Raw genomic sequence first — 17,822 nt, forward strand, 5'->3', positions numbered from 1 at the left:
TGAGCTAGCTTCTACAAATCAACTTCTTGTTTTTAAAACTACCATAGTTTTGTAGTAACAGAAAACAAAGATTTTATAGTTTTACCATCAGCTTTAATTACAAAACTACGCTACAAAATCCAGAAAATTCTATTGTGACGGAATAATTACGGCAAGCTTAAAACAGTATTCTTTTGTCTTAAAACAATGCTTAGAATTCCGAGTCCGACTTCACAGAGTAAAAAAGTAAAGAAAAAAATATCGTACAAAAGTTCGAGACATGACTAAGAATAATTCAGACTAGACATTAATTTTATTAGCACAAAAGAAGAGCTTTTAGACCTAAAATATTACGTTTTTGTCTAGATCAAATTATTTTGTGTGGCCTTAAAGTCAAATGCAATTAAAATGTTTGTTCGACGGTTTGTGGCTTTGATCAAAATAATGAAGGTCTCCAAATTGACAAGTCAAAATGAAGACAGACTCTTTTTCTTTTTCTGCAAAATGCATCAGACTTGAAAAAAAAATACATGTACCTTTACGTCTCGTTATTTTATGATAAAATTTAATCTAAACAGTATTGAAATACTTAATGTTTTAATAGAAATAACACAATAATTCTTAATTTAATGACTCACCTTTATGTGAAAATAAAAAATTAAGTAATCTACGACGTAAAAAACTAAACACAGCACATGAGCACACCACTAAAATAAATAAAATCTACAAATTAAAAACAAATGTTCACTCACAGTAATCCTTCAAAAAACTTCGCAGTGGCGAGAACTTCAAATGTCTGGCTGGAACCACCAATTAGTTGGAATATAAAAAGTCCAATGAAACCAACTCCTAGAAATATCTTTCTTCCAAACGCATCAGTTAGGAAACCAGCCACCACAGACGATATCAACATTCCTGTGAACAAATTCATTTGGTATTCATAGAAAAGTTAATTTTATTGGTAGACTTATTGCCTATGAAGTGTAGACAATCAGCCTAGGCAATAATCCAGATTAAGGTCAAACCAAATGGCGTATGAGATATAACGTCATCATAGATTTATGCTTAAGGGTAGGCAGATGCGATAAGTTGATGCATCGTTTATCAAAATTATGCAAATCCATGTTTTTGTCCCAGTAGAATTTCGTAGAATTTAAACCGCTGAGGCTTACAATCCCGGGCACCTTTCCAGAAATAAAGGATCTCAAAAAAAAAATGTAAAATGTTTTCACCTAATTAGAAATCATGACTTTAGATTTTAGACAAATCTTTAATAAAGAACCTTTAATATTGCATTTTTGCATCCCAATCACCAAAACCTTACAAATCCAATCAAGTTTCTTTTAAAACCGTCCATAATAGTACACCTAGTACTCCGTTCGATACGAGTACTTCAACCTTCATATATCATGCATTCGAATCGATCGCAATAGTTAGCTTCGGTTCGCTGCCATTTCTTGTCCGTTCGACCTCCAAGCATGTCCCTTCAGCTATAAATTCACGTCCAGGTGTTACTTTTCCATTAACCCGCGTAACTCTTGGTGCCCTGGTGCTATAAATTTGACCTGTTCCCTGACATAAGTGATGTGTTCAGCATTATAAGAAATAATTTCTAATAATATAGCCTTGTGAAATTTTCTTTCTATTTCATAATTATTTTGTAAGAAAAGTAACGGGTTTTTGTCAAATTTCTTATGAATGCTTGTTTTGTTTTCTTTAGCTGTTGATTATGAGGTCTTGATTTTGGACGTTTTTAATGATAACTAACTTCTACTAGTGGCTTTGCCCGCATTCCTAAAGTATCCTATCACCCAAGTCAGCTCATACCCTGTCTGTATACCAAAAATCATCAAAATCCGTTCAGTAAATTCAGTTGATTGACGGACAGACGAACAACAAGATTTGCATTCACATCTGTCCTGTTAATACGACTTAAAACATGGATAAACTTTGTCACTATTCTACAAAAGAACAATAGGTATCAAACTCACCCACATACGGCATGGCATTCAGCAATCCTTTTTGCAGTAAATCCATTTTCAGGTCACATTCAGCGCTAGGCAGTAAATAGGCTGTTGTAGAACTAGCCAGAATCCCAGACATAAAACCGACGAAGGCTGTAGATAGCAGCTTTATATGAAACCTTCCAAAAGTACAAGCCACTAAGGCTGCATCAATTTCTTTCATCGGAGCCTTCCATTCATCTCGAGCTTTGGCTGAAAATGAAACATATTTCAGGATTGTTCTTTTAAAAGTTTTTACAACTGAAACTATTTTTTTTTTCAAACACGTTGCCCCAAACTAGGATTTTCTCCTGTATCGTGGGTGCGTTTACAAACATACAAGTTCACATACACATGACACTCAGACCCGGAACAACAATTTGTGGATCAAGAGTTGCTCCGTGCGGGATTTGAACCCGCTACGCTTTGCGCGGCGGCCAGTTGCCTAGCCACCGCACTAACCGTGCAGTCAAACTATAATAACATTGAATTGTTTTGAGTTGAAACTCTAGTGGCCTTTTTTACCAATACTCCTAAACTACCTCTTAAATAAAAGTTACTTAGCGTAGGAGGACATCTAAACTAATCTTATACCTACTTGAACTGTTAAGTGCCGCTTATTTGCCCTTAAAATTTAGGAGAGGTTGATGAAAACAGACATAATTCTTATTATTAGTAGGTACCTATATTATAGTGTAGATGTAAAACCATTGGGAAAAACTAGCCAATCCATCAAAATTTTTGTAAAGGTCAAAATATGACTGTAATTACAAGTTATGAAATTACATCAGGCCTGTAATTGTAAGTAATTACTCAGTCCTTGAAACTATTTCATAATTTCAGTACCGTAATATTGTTTTTGGAACCTCTGTTTAGTTCGCTGAAAAAATTAATGGCTAATTTAATGACAATATTTATGTTCATTAATGAGTTTTGTTACTGTTTCTTTGATCGTGTGATCGTAGTACTACTTTTCAGTCACTGAAAAGAAAATCATATTGACCTTGTTTTAATACTAAACTGTGCGAATAAAAAGTGCTATGAAGATGCGCCCTCGCAAAGTAGCCGTGCTAGGAAGCGAAGAATACGCTGCTCGAGTATGCGATGTATCGATAGTAGGGAAGCCATCCAAAGCCCACATCCATAGCACGCATCCATAGCACGCATCTTTCCATAAAAAAACATAGCTTAGCTAAGTCCGTTTCCACCAGTACTAAGCTATGTGTACCAATGAATAAGATTGGTGGAAGCCAAACGCATCCACAGCAACGTAGCAAAGCACATCTCTGGTAGAAAAGTACCCCTATTTATTACGAAGATTACGGGATTTTCAATATTAAGTATCATGTACGATATTAAAAAGGACATTATCCATTTTACTAATGTGGACAACCCTAAGCTAAGGAGACCAAAAAGTCGTAACCTAAATTGGATAGGCTGAGCCATTACATCGAAGATCTCTCTGTAATCACCATCCATCTTCGACAGTAAACTAGTTTATGTGTGACCTATAGATACAGAACTATTAGATACAATATTGGTTTTAGTCTATCTATTGTTAATGGTAAATCTAGATTTAGGACCAATTTTTATAAGAACTGGTTCATTGACCAGTTATCGTGATTAAATAATAATACTAATTCTAAATGCAATTTTATTACAACAAATAGGAGCACCTGGATGCAAGTCACTTCCAACTGGCCTATCTGCATGTTCTATAGATGCATACTGTGGATGTGTGCTATGGATGGCTTCCCTACTATCGATACATCGCATACTCGAGCTGCGCATTTTACTCGCACAGTCACATAGATTAGTATCAGTGAAAGCAGACACATAGTTTCACAGCTTCGCATTAGCATTATATCTTCGTAGCAAAGCTACATAGCATATCTTTGGTGGAAAAGCACCCTAGTTCTCAACATCGAATGACATTTCTATACATATAATTTATCATAAAACTATTTTAATAAATATGCTCCTTGTATAATAAAGTATTAGAAGCCCAATAATATTATTTAGTTGTATGTTTAGTTAGGGACACCAATATGTCGAACCGATAACCAAGATCAAGCAATATCCATATAAAACGTCAAAGGTTTCATGAAACTACAATATGAACGCGTAATTTCTGTGTCAATATCAGAAAACATTATGAAAGATTGTATTTCTGAGAACAACTAAAGATAAGGAGCAAACAAGGAACGAAGAAAATAAGTGATACCAATATTTTTCTTGTTATACTACTAAATAAATAAATGCGAAAGTTTGTATGTTAGTTTGTAACTCCTTCACGTCAAAACGGCTGAAGAGATTGGGATGAAATTTGGAACAGGAGTAGAATAATATGGTCTATATTAACATATCCTACTAATATTATATATACGAATGTTTATATGTTTGTTATCAATGCGTCTGAAGAGATCGTTATGAAAGGAACAGGAATAGATTACGGTTTGGAATAACACATAGGTTACTTTAATTCCATGAGAACGTGGACAAAGCCAGTGGCAGAAGCTAGTATTAATTGTAGAAGAAAAGTTTCTTCCTTCATTATAGTACCGTTATTGTCCTGACTAACTTTAATAGTAAATATTTTAAAATCGAAGTTTAGCCTCAACAAAGGAATTTTCATTAAAATTCTGTGTCGGATTTCTGTGTTTAAGTTTAATTAAGAAAGAGGGATTAGCTTTTGCTAGGGGACTCTTCTCGTGTATTTTATGATTAAAAATATTTTTTAACAGATTCACACTGTGTCATATTTGGAGAACTTGAAAAGAAAGAATACCAAATAGATACAAATTATTTAACCACATTTGATTTAACCGACTTACTAACGACGAGGTAATAATAATAATAAGTAATAATAAGTGGAGTTGCCTTCAGCTCCACTTGGGGGAAGGACGTATCCCAGTAAGATGCTGGTAGGGGTCTTGACCGTACTTCCGGGATTGCTCTGATAGCCGTGGGATGCCCCCCCTTCCTCAAGCAGCTCAACGGATGTTGCTTCCCTTGTCGCTACAAGCTAGCGGCCGTTTCCGGGGGCCCACTATTGAGTTTGCGAGTCACCCCCTGCCTGTTTATCCGTATTTTTCAATATTGGTCAGGGGCAGGGGCCATAGTCCCCATAGTTAACCGGTTAACTATTCCACAGCCACCCACACCCATATCCCTATCATTTCCTTTTACCATATCTTACAATAGTCCTGCATCAACCGGGGATTGTCCTTTGGTGTACTTCCATAGTGCATACAGGGATAATCGCCGGCTGATGTCCCATTTCACTTAGATTAAAATTGTTCAACGGGCCTCTGCGAGTTGGCTTCGGCCCCTCGTACGCCTTCCAAAGGTCCGGGACCCTGTGGTCCCGTGATTATGTAAAGAACAGACATAATAATAATAATAATAAACATTTATTTCAGAATAAATTCCATATTTGTTAGTAACAGTGCAAACTTATAAGCTAGTGTTAGTAAATACATTATTGTTAGTAACAGTAGGCAACTTATGAACTATTGTTAGTAGCATTATTTATTAGGCTCGCCGACCCCGGGAATGTCTACTTGACTGCATGCAGTCGTATCCACCGCCCCAAGATCGGAGAGTCCCACCTTTCAGCCAGCGCTCTGAGAAAGGTAATGTAATTCAAATCCAGGTAACGAAACAAATAACAGAGCACCAGTAAGCAAACATTTTTCAAAGTCCACGACGTAAAAAGTTTTAATTCGATTCATAAATCACCTCATAATACTTTAAAAAAAAACTCTCTCATCGAGCTGATAAAAAACATAAATCTCAAATGTCAAGATGACGTCAGATTAGCAAGTAACACAAAAAAGTTTTCGAGGAAATTTTTAATAGGCAATAAAATAAAACATTGGAAAATCTTGGAAAGCAGCAGACAATGGACTGGCTGTGTTGTCTCACTTCGAACATGAATAAGGCGATCTCGCCCCAGTTCCACAAAACACTGAACGCATTGATAGAAGCGTTAATCAAGCCCGAAACTTTGAAACGAGACTTGTTCTTTGCAGTCCTACTTATTGTGATCAAAGAAAATGATTTCGTACTCCAAGGGAACAGAGAAATTCACGTTTTAGATTACATATTAACCAAAAAACGGGACGGTGGTAAAATTCATCAAATATTTGTTGTTTTGAATCGTTTTGAGGGATGTCCAGTGAATGTGATTTTATGTCCTTTAGATGATACAGTGTTGGTTAATGCGTTTATCGATGGTACTAAGGAGACTCATTCGTTATGTGTGCCCATTAATGAGTACATGGAAACATCATCTTTGGGTATCCCGTCCAGTTTTCGTCAATTACCAGACTTGGTAGCTTCATTGAGAGAGAAAATTGTGATTCCAATGAAGGCTAGTGTTCTGAGTTACCACAGCCAGCCTAGTTGCAGTTTGCAGGGTCTCCCCAATGATGCGTTGTATCAAATTCTGTTAAGTTTGTCTCTTAACGATATATTGAATATTGCAAAATCTTGCAAAAAGCTGAGTCAAGTTGTGAAGGATGAAAACGTCTGGTCTCGTCTTTTTAGAAGAGATTTTCCTAAGATGAGGAACAATAAAGAAGCTGATTGGCGCAATCTCTACAAGAAGGCTTATGTGAAGAAAAACAAGAAGATTGATAAAAAAGCAAACTGGGGTAAAGGGTATGCTATGGAACAAATTCCTGAGTGGCCAGATTTTGTGCCTGTGAAAGATTCTCGATTGGAGATCATTTTGTAGTGATGATGTTGACGTCATTGTAATTTTTTGGTAATTTATTTTGATTATAAATGGGATGTGAAAATTAAATGATATTTTTACTTAATTATTATTTATGTTATCGGCTTACTCACGTAATTGTTTGACGAAGAACTCGACTAGTTTCAAGCCATGCTAGAGGCTCATTTTTTTACTGTTTAGTCAATCTGATGATGATTTGATGATTTTTTGTGCAATTTTTGGACGAAATCTCGCAAATAATGAAAGCAAACGATTTTGTCAATAAATATATCTCTTAGTATCTTGTGGAAGTAGAGTACTTTATAATATCTTACCTTTAATATCTTCAACGCAGAATTTGAAATCTACATGAGTTCTCACTATACTTATAGTAAGTTTAGTAACTAAATTCATAGTTTATTGTACTTGTGACCAAATTAAAGTCACCTCGCTGTTCGTTGGGTTGAATGTTCAGTCATGTGCAAAGGAATAGATAAGCCAACGTTTTGTTTTAAATATTTTTATTTTACGTAGTATTCTAAATTGTAAAGGTTTTGTTTTGGGAAAAAGTGACAATTGGATTTTTTCCATATTTGAGAGTAACTATCTGCTTCTTTAGTGAAAAGTCTACACAGCATAGGACGTATAATCAGCTTGTTAGGTAAAATTATGCTCTGTAATTTTTTTAGAAGTATTTTTTAACTATAATAAACTTTAGCTTTGTCTCTACCGATAATAAATTTCTTGTAAACAGTCACCACCACCGCCAAGATACACTAGCAACAATACATAAATGCATCACTAGTGAATTGTTGACCAGAGTATAGTCCATTAATAGCACCATCTAGAGAACCTACAATCTGCATATATCAATTAGGCTACACTGGTATTATCTTCTCTATATAGATATCTACTATCTAATAGATGTCTAAACTACTAAATAATCTTTTTTTTATAACGTCACGCCTTTAATCCCCGAAGGGGTAGGCAGAGGTGCACATTATGGCACATAATGCCAATATACACCCACATTTCACAATTTATGTTGTAAGTCCCATGTAATAGGTGGTGAGCCTATTGCCATATACTGGACACAATTCCAGACTCCGTGCTACCACTGAGAAATTTTCGAAAAACCGAAAACCCCAGTAATACTTCGCCCGACCCGGGAATCGAACCCGAGACCCCTTGCCCGGCAGTCGCACTTGCAACCACTCGGCCAACGAGGCAGTCTACTAAATAATCTCTAGATAGATATCTAAACTGTGTACTAAATAAAAAGCCTTTGAACTATAGCTACACATATCTGTACCATATTATACGTTCTGGAAATCACTAGGGATGTTACAAAATTCTTGTTTAGATACAAACAGACGCCGGCTTCTGAATATGGGCAAAGACAACCGACACCAACGGCTTTAAGTGCTCTCTGAGGCACGGAGGAGTGTCAACGTTTTAAGAATTATGAGCCAAGCGAAATTCGACCTTGAAGGCCTAGTCGTAACTTTATACGCTGCGGTACGGAACATCTATTCTATTTCTGTGATCTGAAAATTTGTTGTTAAGATGTATTTTTGTGTGTATTCATAAAATTGGTGAAGATGGTAGTCTAGGGCATCTTTCTGTTTTTTTCTAGGATGAAAAATTTATTCAGTTTATCCGAATATTTTCAAAATAAAATGGTTTAACATATTTAAGTGAATTAATTAAGTGTGCATTCGCTTTTCCCAGTTATATTTTATGACAAATTGATTTATCATAAGTGGGTATAATAGATGCAATTACAGAATAAAAGATCTTCAGCCACCTGGGAATAAAATCGAAGCCGTTTGCTAGTAAATGCATTACGTACAACTCACTCATTGAGATAGTCAATATCTTTGATTGACACAAATAAAATGGATGCGGGAGGCATTCCATTTTATTTTTGTGGTAAAGCATTAAAAATCACGTCACGCCCCGCATGAGTCACTTTCGTTTGGCAGAAAATCAAATGAATTGTGTAATCTAATAAAATATTTGTGTGTGAATAAAAAATGAGTCGATTCCGAGAGCAATCAAGTTGGACAAGTAAAAATTGGGTTGCGTTAGAATTTGTGGGGGTAACAAAGAAAAATAATGTAAGTGGGATCGGAGCTCTTAGGTCATTTTGTGAGGGCCTTTCTGTCTAGCTAGCGGACTTGAGTTGTTTTAGGCTAGTAAGTGCTATAATTATTTACTTTGCTCTTAAAGAAATTAATCAATGTTTGAGATTATTTTAAGACGCCCACTTGTCACGCATGAGGGTGCGGGTTCGAAACCTACCACTACCTGTATTTTCTTCTTTCTCTTTGTTTTAATTTCAAACAGTCAATAAGGTAGGGGTTAGAAATAACCAATAAATGTCAATTAACAGTATGACTAGCACATATGTAACTATCTCAAACACAAACAGTCTGCTATTTAATTAATTAAATTCAAATCATACAAAATTTTCACCAAATTCTTTTCATTCATGTTTAAATTAAATATTTGTTTACAGAATACCACAATCATCGCTATAAATAGTACAACACAGTTCCTATATGTAATCTCTGTTATCATTATTTTAATATAACAGTCAAATAATGAGACGATTGTTTTATGAAACTTCACACTTTGCAAATAATACAGTATGTATAAATAATATGTTACGAGCCGTGTGTAACAGCTGAGGAGATAAGATTTTCACTAGTAGTTTTAAGTGTGGGAGAGCCATGTTTCGGCACGAATTGGCCGGCTCGACCGGAGTGATACCACGGCCTCACCGAAAACCGACGTGAAACAACGCTTGCGTTGTATTTCGTTGTGTGAGTGAGGTTACCGGAGGCCCAATTCCCCCTTCCCAATCTTCCCAATCCCCGATTCCCCAACAACCGTTAAATTCCTAACCCCCAAAAAGCCGGCAACGCACTTGTAACGCCTCTGGTGTTTCAAGTGTCCATGGGCGGCGGCAATTGCTTACCATCAGGTGGTACGTCTGCTCGTTTGCATAAAAAAGTCACTACTCTTCTCCCGGGTATCACAAGAGCCCGAGGGCTTACTCTTGAATCCAATTCCAATCCATTCCGATATTGTGAAATTTCGTTGTCTTGAGTTGCAACACTAGCGCCCATTGCATCCGTATTGCGTGAATATTGTATGAACTAAATGGTATTGTATTTGGCTTTATATACTGTACTCTGAATGCTATTTTAACAGCTATGGTTGAGATAAGTTTTAAAATTGAATAATTATTAAGATTATATTGGATTGAAATTGCATTGACATTAATGGTCTCCGATTACCGACGTTAGCGGAAGATTTGCCTTCAACAGTTTTCTATTGGCTGCGAAAGACTTAAGATTGGTTTCCTCTTGAAAACAAGCGCCCTGTGTTGTGTAATATTCAGTATAATTTTTTTTAAGGGAAAATAAACGTATATGTGTCTATATTTAGTGAGAGTAAGCGTCATGGCAGCGGCACTCACAACACTGCAACGCATTAAGATTATGACAAATACTCCTTTTGCGTAGACGAAGTCCATAGCTCAGAGTACTGTCACAGACTGTTGATTATGGCAAATTTTATCTTCATACAATCTAAAATTTTCGATACATTTGTATAACTCACATTCACATCATACATCACATCAACAGCCTATAAGTGGCCACTGCTGACCAAAGGGCTCTTCCCACATGAAAAGGTTTGAGCATTAACCGCCACGCTTGCTCAACGCGGGTTGGCAATTTCAAACTTATAATTAGAAATTATAAACCCATGAGGAAACCTGCTGACGATATTTTCCTGCACCGTTTGACAGTGGTGTTTAAATAATTTTAGAAAGTACATATAACTCCGAAATCGTCACATTGGTACTTGCCATCGTTGGTAGGTTTCGAACCCTGAGGGTGATGAAGGTGCCTCATGAGAGCATATGAGAAGCGGACGTCTTAAGCCTCCGCACCACAACGGCATGTGATATATAAGTCATATTATGATCAGCAAATTAATATTTTTTAAATGTATGTACTGAACTAATAGTGTGACATTTCTTTACCTTTACCAGTAATAAGTAGTAATAGCAATAAAGTTCAGTGTATACCAGTTATGACAAGATATGTTTGTTTCTCTATTACGTCTACTAAAAGTAGTAGATAACGTCTACTGAATGTTATGCAATAATTTATCACCTGCTATAATATTGAGCAATGTATTTGTTGCGCAATGTCGTTTACCTGTTTACTGCTTTTTATTTTTATATTTATTATCCGGTAAACGAGTAGACGGATCACCTGATGGTAAGCAATCGCAAGGGCGTAAATGGGCCTTCGGTAACATTGCGCATACAACGTGAAATAACGCTTGGGTAGTTTGTGTGAGGCCGAGGTATTACTCTGGTCGAGCCGGCCCATTCGTGCCGAAGCATGGCTCAAAAATGGGGCGTAAACTGAATATTTTGCTTCATTATATTCTGCATAATTTAGTGTGGAGATATTACACTCAGTTTTATGCTATTTTGCTCTTAAAACACTATCTTTTCATTACTCATGTTTTAAGTGTTATTATTTTTATTAATATAGCTATATAATTTTAAATCTCAAATACTAATAGAGACTGCACTTAGTCTAATCCACAAAACTCATTTAAGAGATTTTTTAGCACACATTGTGATCATGCATAAGAAAATATCGAAGCTAAATCACCCCTTAGATAAAAGAGAGCTGAAATAAAATCAAACTCACCCTGCATGCCCTACAAAATAGGATTGAAAATGCTAACTTTCTATCGAATATGAGCATCATTTTTCACATAGACACAAAAGTCAATTTCATCGAAAGTCTATTTTGGAAAAAATCGATATATAAAAAATTATCGTTGCTGGCACGTGTGCTTTCAGTTGTGACTAAAATAAGACCCCCAGTGGTTTCCAATACCGCCAACTTTTTATATTTAGACACTTTGATATTTGTATATTGAGGTCACGAGAAAATAGGTAGACTTTAGCTTTTGTTATATTCTGTAAGGTTTTTTTTTCGTGGCGATTTGTTACAAGTCATAGTGTCATGGTGGAGTAATGTTCCTTTTTTCGGTGTCTCTTTTTCTTTTTTTTATATCATCACGCCTTTAATCCCCGAAGTGGTAGCCAGATCTGCACATTATGACACATAATACCACTGTGCAATTTACACTCACTTTTCACAATTTATGTTGCCATATATCGGGCACATTTCCAGACTCCGTGCAAAACATTAAAAAAGCCCAGTAATAATTCGCCCGACCCGGGAATCAAACCCGAGACCCCTTGCCAGGCAGTCGCACTTGCAACCACTCAGCCAACGAGGCAGTCCTCCAGTCTTTTACTTACATATATTATTAATTTTAGTGGTGTCTTTAGTCGGTTGAATACACACTTTTGCTAATTGTTATTTATTTTGAACTAGTTTCTGCCAGCTACTTCACTAGTGTTCCAGTGAGATAAAAATTAGCCTATGCGTTATTCCAAACCATCATTTTTCTTATTAAAATTACATCCTGATCCCTTCAGCCAGTTTGAAGTGATTGAAAGATTAACATTGAACAGTATGTACAATAGTTGAACGGTAAACGGTCATTTCAACATCTTTTCTATAAGTATTTTCAACATCGGTCGATGGAACGACATTTTGGAAGCCTAGCTTTACTAACGGGTAGACTGACAGTTAATGACCGACTTTGAATTAGCTTTTCTGATCAGAAAAACCGGCCAAGTGCGAGTCGGACTCGCCCATGAAGGGTTCCGTAACAGCAAGTAGATGACATATTATAAAAGTTATAAAATAACTTGGTTTTACATAGTGTTTGTATGAACGACAAACTTATATTTGCGGTTTTTGAAAATGTTTTATTTCTTAAAAACTAATAATGATATCTCGTTCAAACCAATTTTCTTTGTTAGTTTCTATTGAAATCTATAGCATATATTTTTTTTAGTCTTCTCCCTCTCTTATTTTAAAAGTTAGATGGGGCCCCCCATTCCACACTCATTTTCCCACTTTGGAAGCGTCTAACTTTCAAACGATTGATTTTAACGAAAAGTGGTTGTTGGAACCTTAATGTCTTTTTTAAAGACCTATCCATAGACACGCATCACGGATATGTCAGCTGAAAAAAAAAATTATTTTAATCAATTCCATGCACGGCGTGCCCCCCTTTAATTTTTAAATTTATTATTTTTTATTCAAAATTCGAATAGCGGTTATCGAAATACATCATCCTACAAAGTTTCAACTATGTAGGCCCAATAGTTTCGGAAATAAATGGCTGTGACATACGGACGGACGGACGGACGGACAGACGGACAGACAGACAGACATGACGAATCTATAAGGGTTCCGTTTTTTGCCATTTGGCTACGGAACCCTAAAAAGTACAAATGTATTTTACTGCAGTAGTATACACACGCATTTATAAGTTTGAGTTTGAGTATACAGATATACTAAACTAATCATAGCTTTTTAAACAATTCCTGTTCAAATACGTATGTTACAAAATTAGATAACTTCAAAAAGATAAGCGGAATTCGAACGCGGTTTGCCTTCTTTAACTCATACTAGTAAGTAAACATAAGCAAACATCTATGATATAAAAATGAATCGCAGAATGTGTTCCTAACCGCAAATCTCGAGAACAGCTAAACCGATTTTGCTAATCCTTTTTTTGTTGGGTTTGTTATTGTTAGGAGAAGGTTTCTATCTAAGGAAAACATCACAGCGTCCTCTAGTGAAAGAAAAATCATGTGTCTTTACACTTACCTCTTTCTCTCTCAGCTAAAGCGGGCAAATCCAGATCACTCATTTTTTAAATTTAGCTTCACTATTTATTTTCAAAAAATGTTTTACTAACGCACTATTACGCGTACTTCTCATGTCAATGGCAGCCTCCTTAATAACATTGTAACATAACATGATGTTATATGACGTAAAAATAATTTATCTTACAAACGGCCTTGTTTCACAACTAATTAGTCTTGATCCTTTTGCTGTATGAGTCGTCTTTATGAGGTAGAGCGACTGAGAGGTCTTGATAACTGGTCGCCTTTAGAGAGTAAATCAAAATGATAAGACTATAATTGTACTTTTCCTGAATAGCTACTGTTTGTCTTGAGTTTACATTTCTGTGATTTGTGTCAAATATTTTATACGTAGTACGTATGATGACTTACGATGACGCTTAGAATTAAATGGGATTCGATAATGAAATAATTACTTTAAGGTAGCTGCGACCATGGGTACTCGCTTCATCTGAAGAGTTACAAGTGCCTTGGCCCAAACCAAGTGCCTTTTGGGGATTTGGTACCGGGTTTACCGCGGTTCCGATTAGAGAGTAGGAATGGGTTGGTTTGTAGTCAGTAAGAGTCTAACACTCCCTCCCGCCTCGCCCAAGACGGGAGAAGACATTGGATGATTTTCCCCCCTCAAAAAAAGCCAATCTCATTTTACACGACGTAATACACCACAAGCCCCGTTTCACACTCTGGTTTTCTAAAGAAGTTGTGGTATCACTCCGGGCGAGCCGGCCCATTCGTGCCCAAGCATGGCTCTCTCACTGTATGTGTGAATTATTGATCGATCACGGCCCACGTCCAATCTGACACCCTTATAGTATCTTGCCCTACGCACAGCTGACGTCACTCATCCACTTCCGCATGATAAAAGTGCCTACCTTTCTACGGGGTGTTCTGAAAACACTATTATCATACTTAAACCCAAAAGTACAATAGATAGTGAAATGAAATGAATTTATTTTTGTAAATAGGCTACGAATTAACACTTATACGCGTTATTTTATAAAAAAATATTAGATGAGGTTGGCTAATGTTGAACTACATAAAGTTTTAGCTCAAAATAAAATGATCTAAAACACAAGTAACTTTTGGTTTTAAATTATTTCTAAATTCGATCAAAAGACAAGATAATCGACGATAATTCGCTAGTAAATAATCCGATAATTATGTGATTTGCTACCTCAAACCTAGAGGTGATTTGTCAGTCATGATCGTCCCACTGCAGGGCAAAGGCCTCTCTAGCCTCCTTCCACTCCTCTCTGTTTAAAGCTTTTTGCGGCCAATCCTTGTCATAGATGTCGAGTTCGTACCGCCATCTTTTTTGGGCATCCTAGTAGTATTCTTGTTTTATTTAACAAAAACTTCGGTTTCTATTTTTTTAAACAAGTATTGTCATAGGCCCGATTAAGTACACATTTATACATATACGTAAAGTAAAAAAACCTTTGCTCAATAATTCATAATCATATCATAATCTAAATACCCTTGATACGCACTATATACCCTTTCAGTAACACCTTGTACATCACAGTTAGTTTAGTAGGTGTATCGTCGCCCACTCGATCGCTCATCTAATCATAATCGTCTTACATAAAGCGATTTCTATTACTTATAGTTACAGTTTCACTAATCTCCTTTGACGGAGCTCTTGGATCTCTGTTTATTACGAACTGTTCTATAAGCTGTGATCTGATAGTTTTGGATTGATGTGTTTTGTATAAGATTTCTTTTAAAGTATTTTTGACTGTTTTGTTTGATGAGTTAAGACTGCTGCAATTAAGACTGCCAACTTGCTATGCAAGAGGTATTGGATTCCACTCCAATTCGATGACAAAGAATTATTGCTTTCGAATTTTTGCCTTTTGAAAATTCCAATATTCCAATTCCAAAAAGGGTTTCCTATCGTGGTAAAATTATGACAATATGTAAACCTCATTTTTATGTAGGAATCTTTGATCCTAAACCTTGAATCCTAAAGACATTTCATTTAACAACAAAGCCTTGTACTTATAAATTTTGTTTCACTCACTTGAATCTTACTTTTAACACGAAGCATTTACCTGCAAACAACAATCCATACAAAATTCGAACTAGAACGTCACTCCTCACGTGTTCCACAAGGACCACTACAGAATGTCCATTTCATTTTCTACGCACGTCATCGCAAAAAATCTCAACATGCTCCGATTCCGACTGACAGGCACTGCACGCATGGCCGAATCAAATGTACAACGGCACACAGGGCTTTGAAGATGTAAAGATCTTTCGAGAGAATTCGTGCATGTTCCTGATGCTCAAACGCCTTGCTTTTATTCCCAGAAGATTATTGAAAAGGTCCTTGTGATAGAAGATTGAGTGTTGTTTGTTTATTTCGTTTTTATGCACAAGGAAATGGCACGTACGATGGTTGAGTGTGTGTATGTTAAGAACGGTTGCACCAATTTCTTTCATTATTATTGTATCATAAATGATAAATGATATTTATTTTTGCAAATAGGTTACAATGTAACTCTTTTACACGTCAAGATCGTATCGTAATTGTTATCATCAAGACAAAGCATGTTAGAAAAGATAAAACATCTATTTCTTTTTTAAAGTTTGTGGATAGAAACTAGTTAACGAATCTTTTGTTATTTTATAAGTTGGTTCACTTTTCACATCAACTTCACCAGCTAGGTAAATCATGAGTATTTACATATGCTCATTATTATGAGTATTAAAAGCTAAACTCAAATTGAAAACATATTTTAGAAGTGAGAGACAATTTTAACTCAACAACCATAGCTGTTTGTCATCTCAGAATCTGCCACAATACATTTTGCATTGAACCCATCTATAGACTATAGCTATAGCTACACAAGGAACATTGAGAGAAAGGCCTGTCCTCAACAGAGCTATTGTTCTCTGGAACATTCCATCTGATTTAATTAATTAAGATTAAAAGAAAGCGGCCGATTGAGAATGCCCTTTATAATTATGCAGCTTTATGAAACTTATCGCCTTTATAAATGAGAAGACTTGAAGGGTTTAAGGGTGACATGTAAAGGTAGACATCTTGTATACATTTTTAATGGGTCCCTTGAAGACGCCTTTAGATGTTCTATGTAAATCACACCTAAGTATGTTCAGATACACTCCAATAACAACAGTATTGTCACCAAGAATTGTATTGTAAACCTGATTGAAAAAGTGTAACCTATGGAGTTTCTTGCTTATTCTTCTCCGTAATAATCTACACTTTGGAACGAGCAAATAGCTTCACTAAAGGACTGACCGATCGACAGACATTTTTTAGTTTTATGATATTTGGTTTGTACGTTCAAAAGTGCCTTTCCCTTCCTGTCTATTTGAAATAAATAATTTTGACTTTGACTATTGATGTAATGTGATCGATGGAAAACGTATGTTAGAGGTTTGAAAATAAAAATACAAATCAACATAAATAGTGGTATATTTATTAAGTATCTTAACTTATAACTAAATAATAATCCTAATAAGTACTTTATTGTTTCTTCTTTGGCAGGAATACAGTTAATATCACGACAACTGAAACAAGGAAAATTATTATTATTAGCATCAAAAATATTATTACGTATAGGCCTACGACCAGTCAGTGACTCTCTACGACCTTTCGACACTTTAATCAAGTACCTCAATCCACCAAACTAGTATTTAAGTTTGATTTCCTAGTTTCAAAGCATTGTGGTATCTTTCGACATTAATATATGACCAAATACCGTGCTAAGAGACGATAAAGATTACTTAAACTATTTCCTCCTTAATTGATTTCCTATTACCATAAAATCTTTCGACATTAATTATATAACAAAGTAAATTACTTAAACTATTCCTTAGTAACGATTTTTTCCGAAAACAGTTGCTAAGGACGGGTTAAAGTAACCGATTAATGACTCTGAGTGTGGAGGTAAAATCCACACATATAACAAAAAAAAAAAAATAACATTTTATAACAATGACTAAAAATAAACGAAAAGTAGCACGCATTTAGTATGAAATCCACAGTTTGCACACGTAACAAAACATCACAAAACCAGGTTTACCGACTAAACAGAATGTCCAGGACAATGTGATTTACATCTTAAATGTTAAATAGCAACTAGATGCTACCCAAAGCTTCTAGTTGGGAAATATTTTGCATAGGAAACAGAATTTCATAAGACCAGGTAGTGGTTTTAATGTCAATGCATTATGGAAGAGTAAGAGCGCAAACATTTTGGGGTAATATTAGAAAATTGCATGTAAAATGCTTACTTATATGGAAGGTAAGCTTTGGATG

At 35.7% G+C, this 17,822-nt stretch overlaps 4 protein-coding genes across 6 annotated transcripts in view; 2 read left to right on the forward strand and 2 right to left on the reverse strand.

Annotated features, from left to right (window-relative positions):
* The window catches only part of LOC118265651 (synaptic vesicle glycoprotein 2C-like), a 32,523-nt gene extending 18,869 nt beyond the window's left edge, over positions 1–13,654 (reverse strand). The window contains exons 1-3 of the mRNA XM_035578654.2: positions 13,494–13,654; positions 1,971–2,195; positions 732–894 (exon numbers count right to left, since the gene is read on the reverse strand). Of these exons, the coding sequence (XP_035434547.2) occupies positions 732–894; positions 1,971–2,195; positions 13,494–13,536 (431 nt within the window). The 5' untranslated portion in view covers positions 13,537–13,654. The remainder of the gene's footprint in view (positions 1–731; positions 895–1,970; positions 2,196–13,493) is intronic.
* Positions 1–17,822, forward strand: part of LOC118265648 (hemicentin-2) — a 307,809-nt gene that overhangs the window by 131,970 nt on the left and 158,017 nt on the right. The gene's annotated exons all lie outside the window — the stretch shown is intronic.
* Positions 5,760–6,808, forward strand: LOC118265649 (uncharacterized). Its single transcript, XM_035578650.2, has one exon. The coding sequence runs from the start codon at positions 5,887–5,889 to the stop codon at positions 6,721–6,723; it is 837 nt and encodes a 278-aa protein (XP_035434543.2). The 5' UTR covers positions 5,760–5,886; the 3' UTR covers positions 6,724–6,808.
* The window catches only part of LOC118265647 (major myo-inositol transporter IolT-like), a 38,583-nt gene continuing 37,719 nt past the window's right edge, over positions 16,959–17,822 (reverse strand). For both annotated transcript variants that reach the window (XM_035578645.2, XM_035578646.2), the window contains exon 10: positions 16,959–17,071. In XM_035578645.2, coding sequence (XP_035434538.2) covers positions 17,028–17,071 — 44 coding nt within the window. In that variant the 3' untranslated portion in view covers positions 16,959–17,027. The remainder of the gene's footprint in view (positions 17,072–17,822) is intronic.

The sequence above is a fragment of the Spodoptera frugiperda genome, chromosome 7 (assembly GCF_023101765.2).
Source record: "Spodoptera frugiperda isolate SF20-4 chromosome 7, AGI-APGP_CSIRO_Sfru_2.0, whole genome shotgun sequence".
Classification (NCBI taxonomy): domain Eukaryota; kingdom Metazoa; phylum Arthropoda; class Insecta; order Lepidoptera; family Noctuidae; genus Spodoptera; species Spodoptera frugiperda.

Bases quoted from the DNA above. Each gene is read 5' to 3' on its own strand.
- LOC118265649 (XM_035578650.2), top strand. From the start codon at position 5,887: ATGGACTGGCTGTGTTGTCTCACTTCGAACATGAATAAGGCGATCTCG.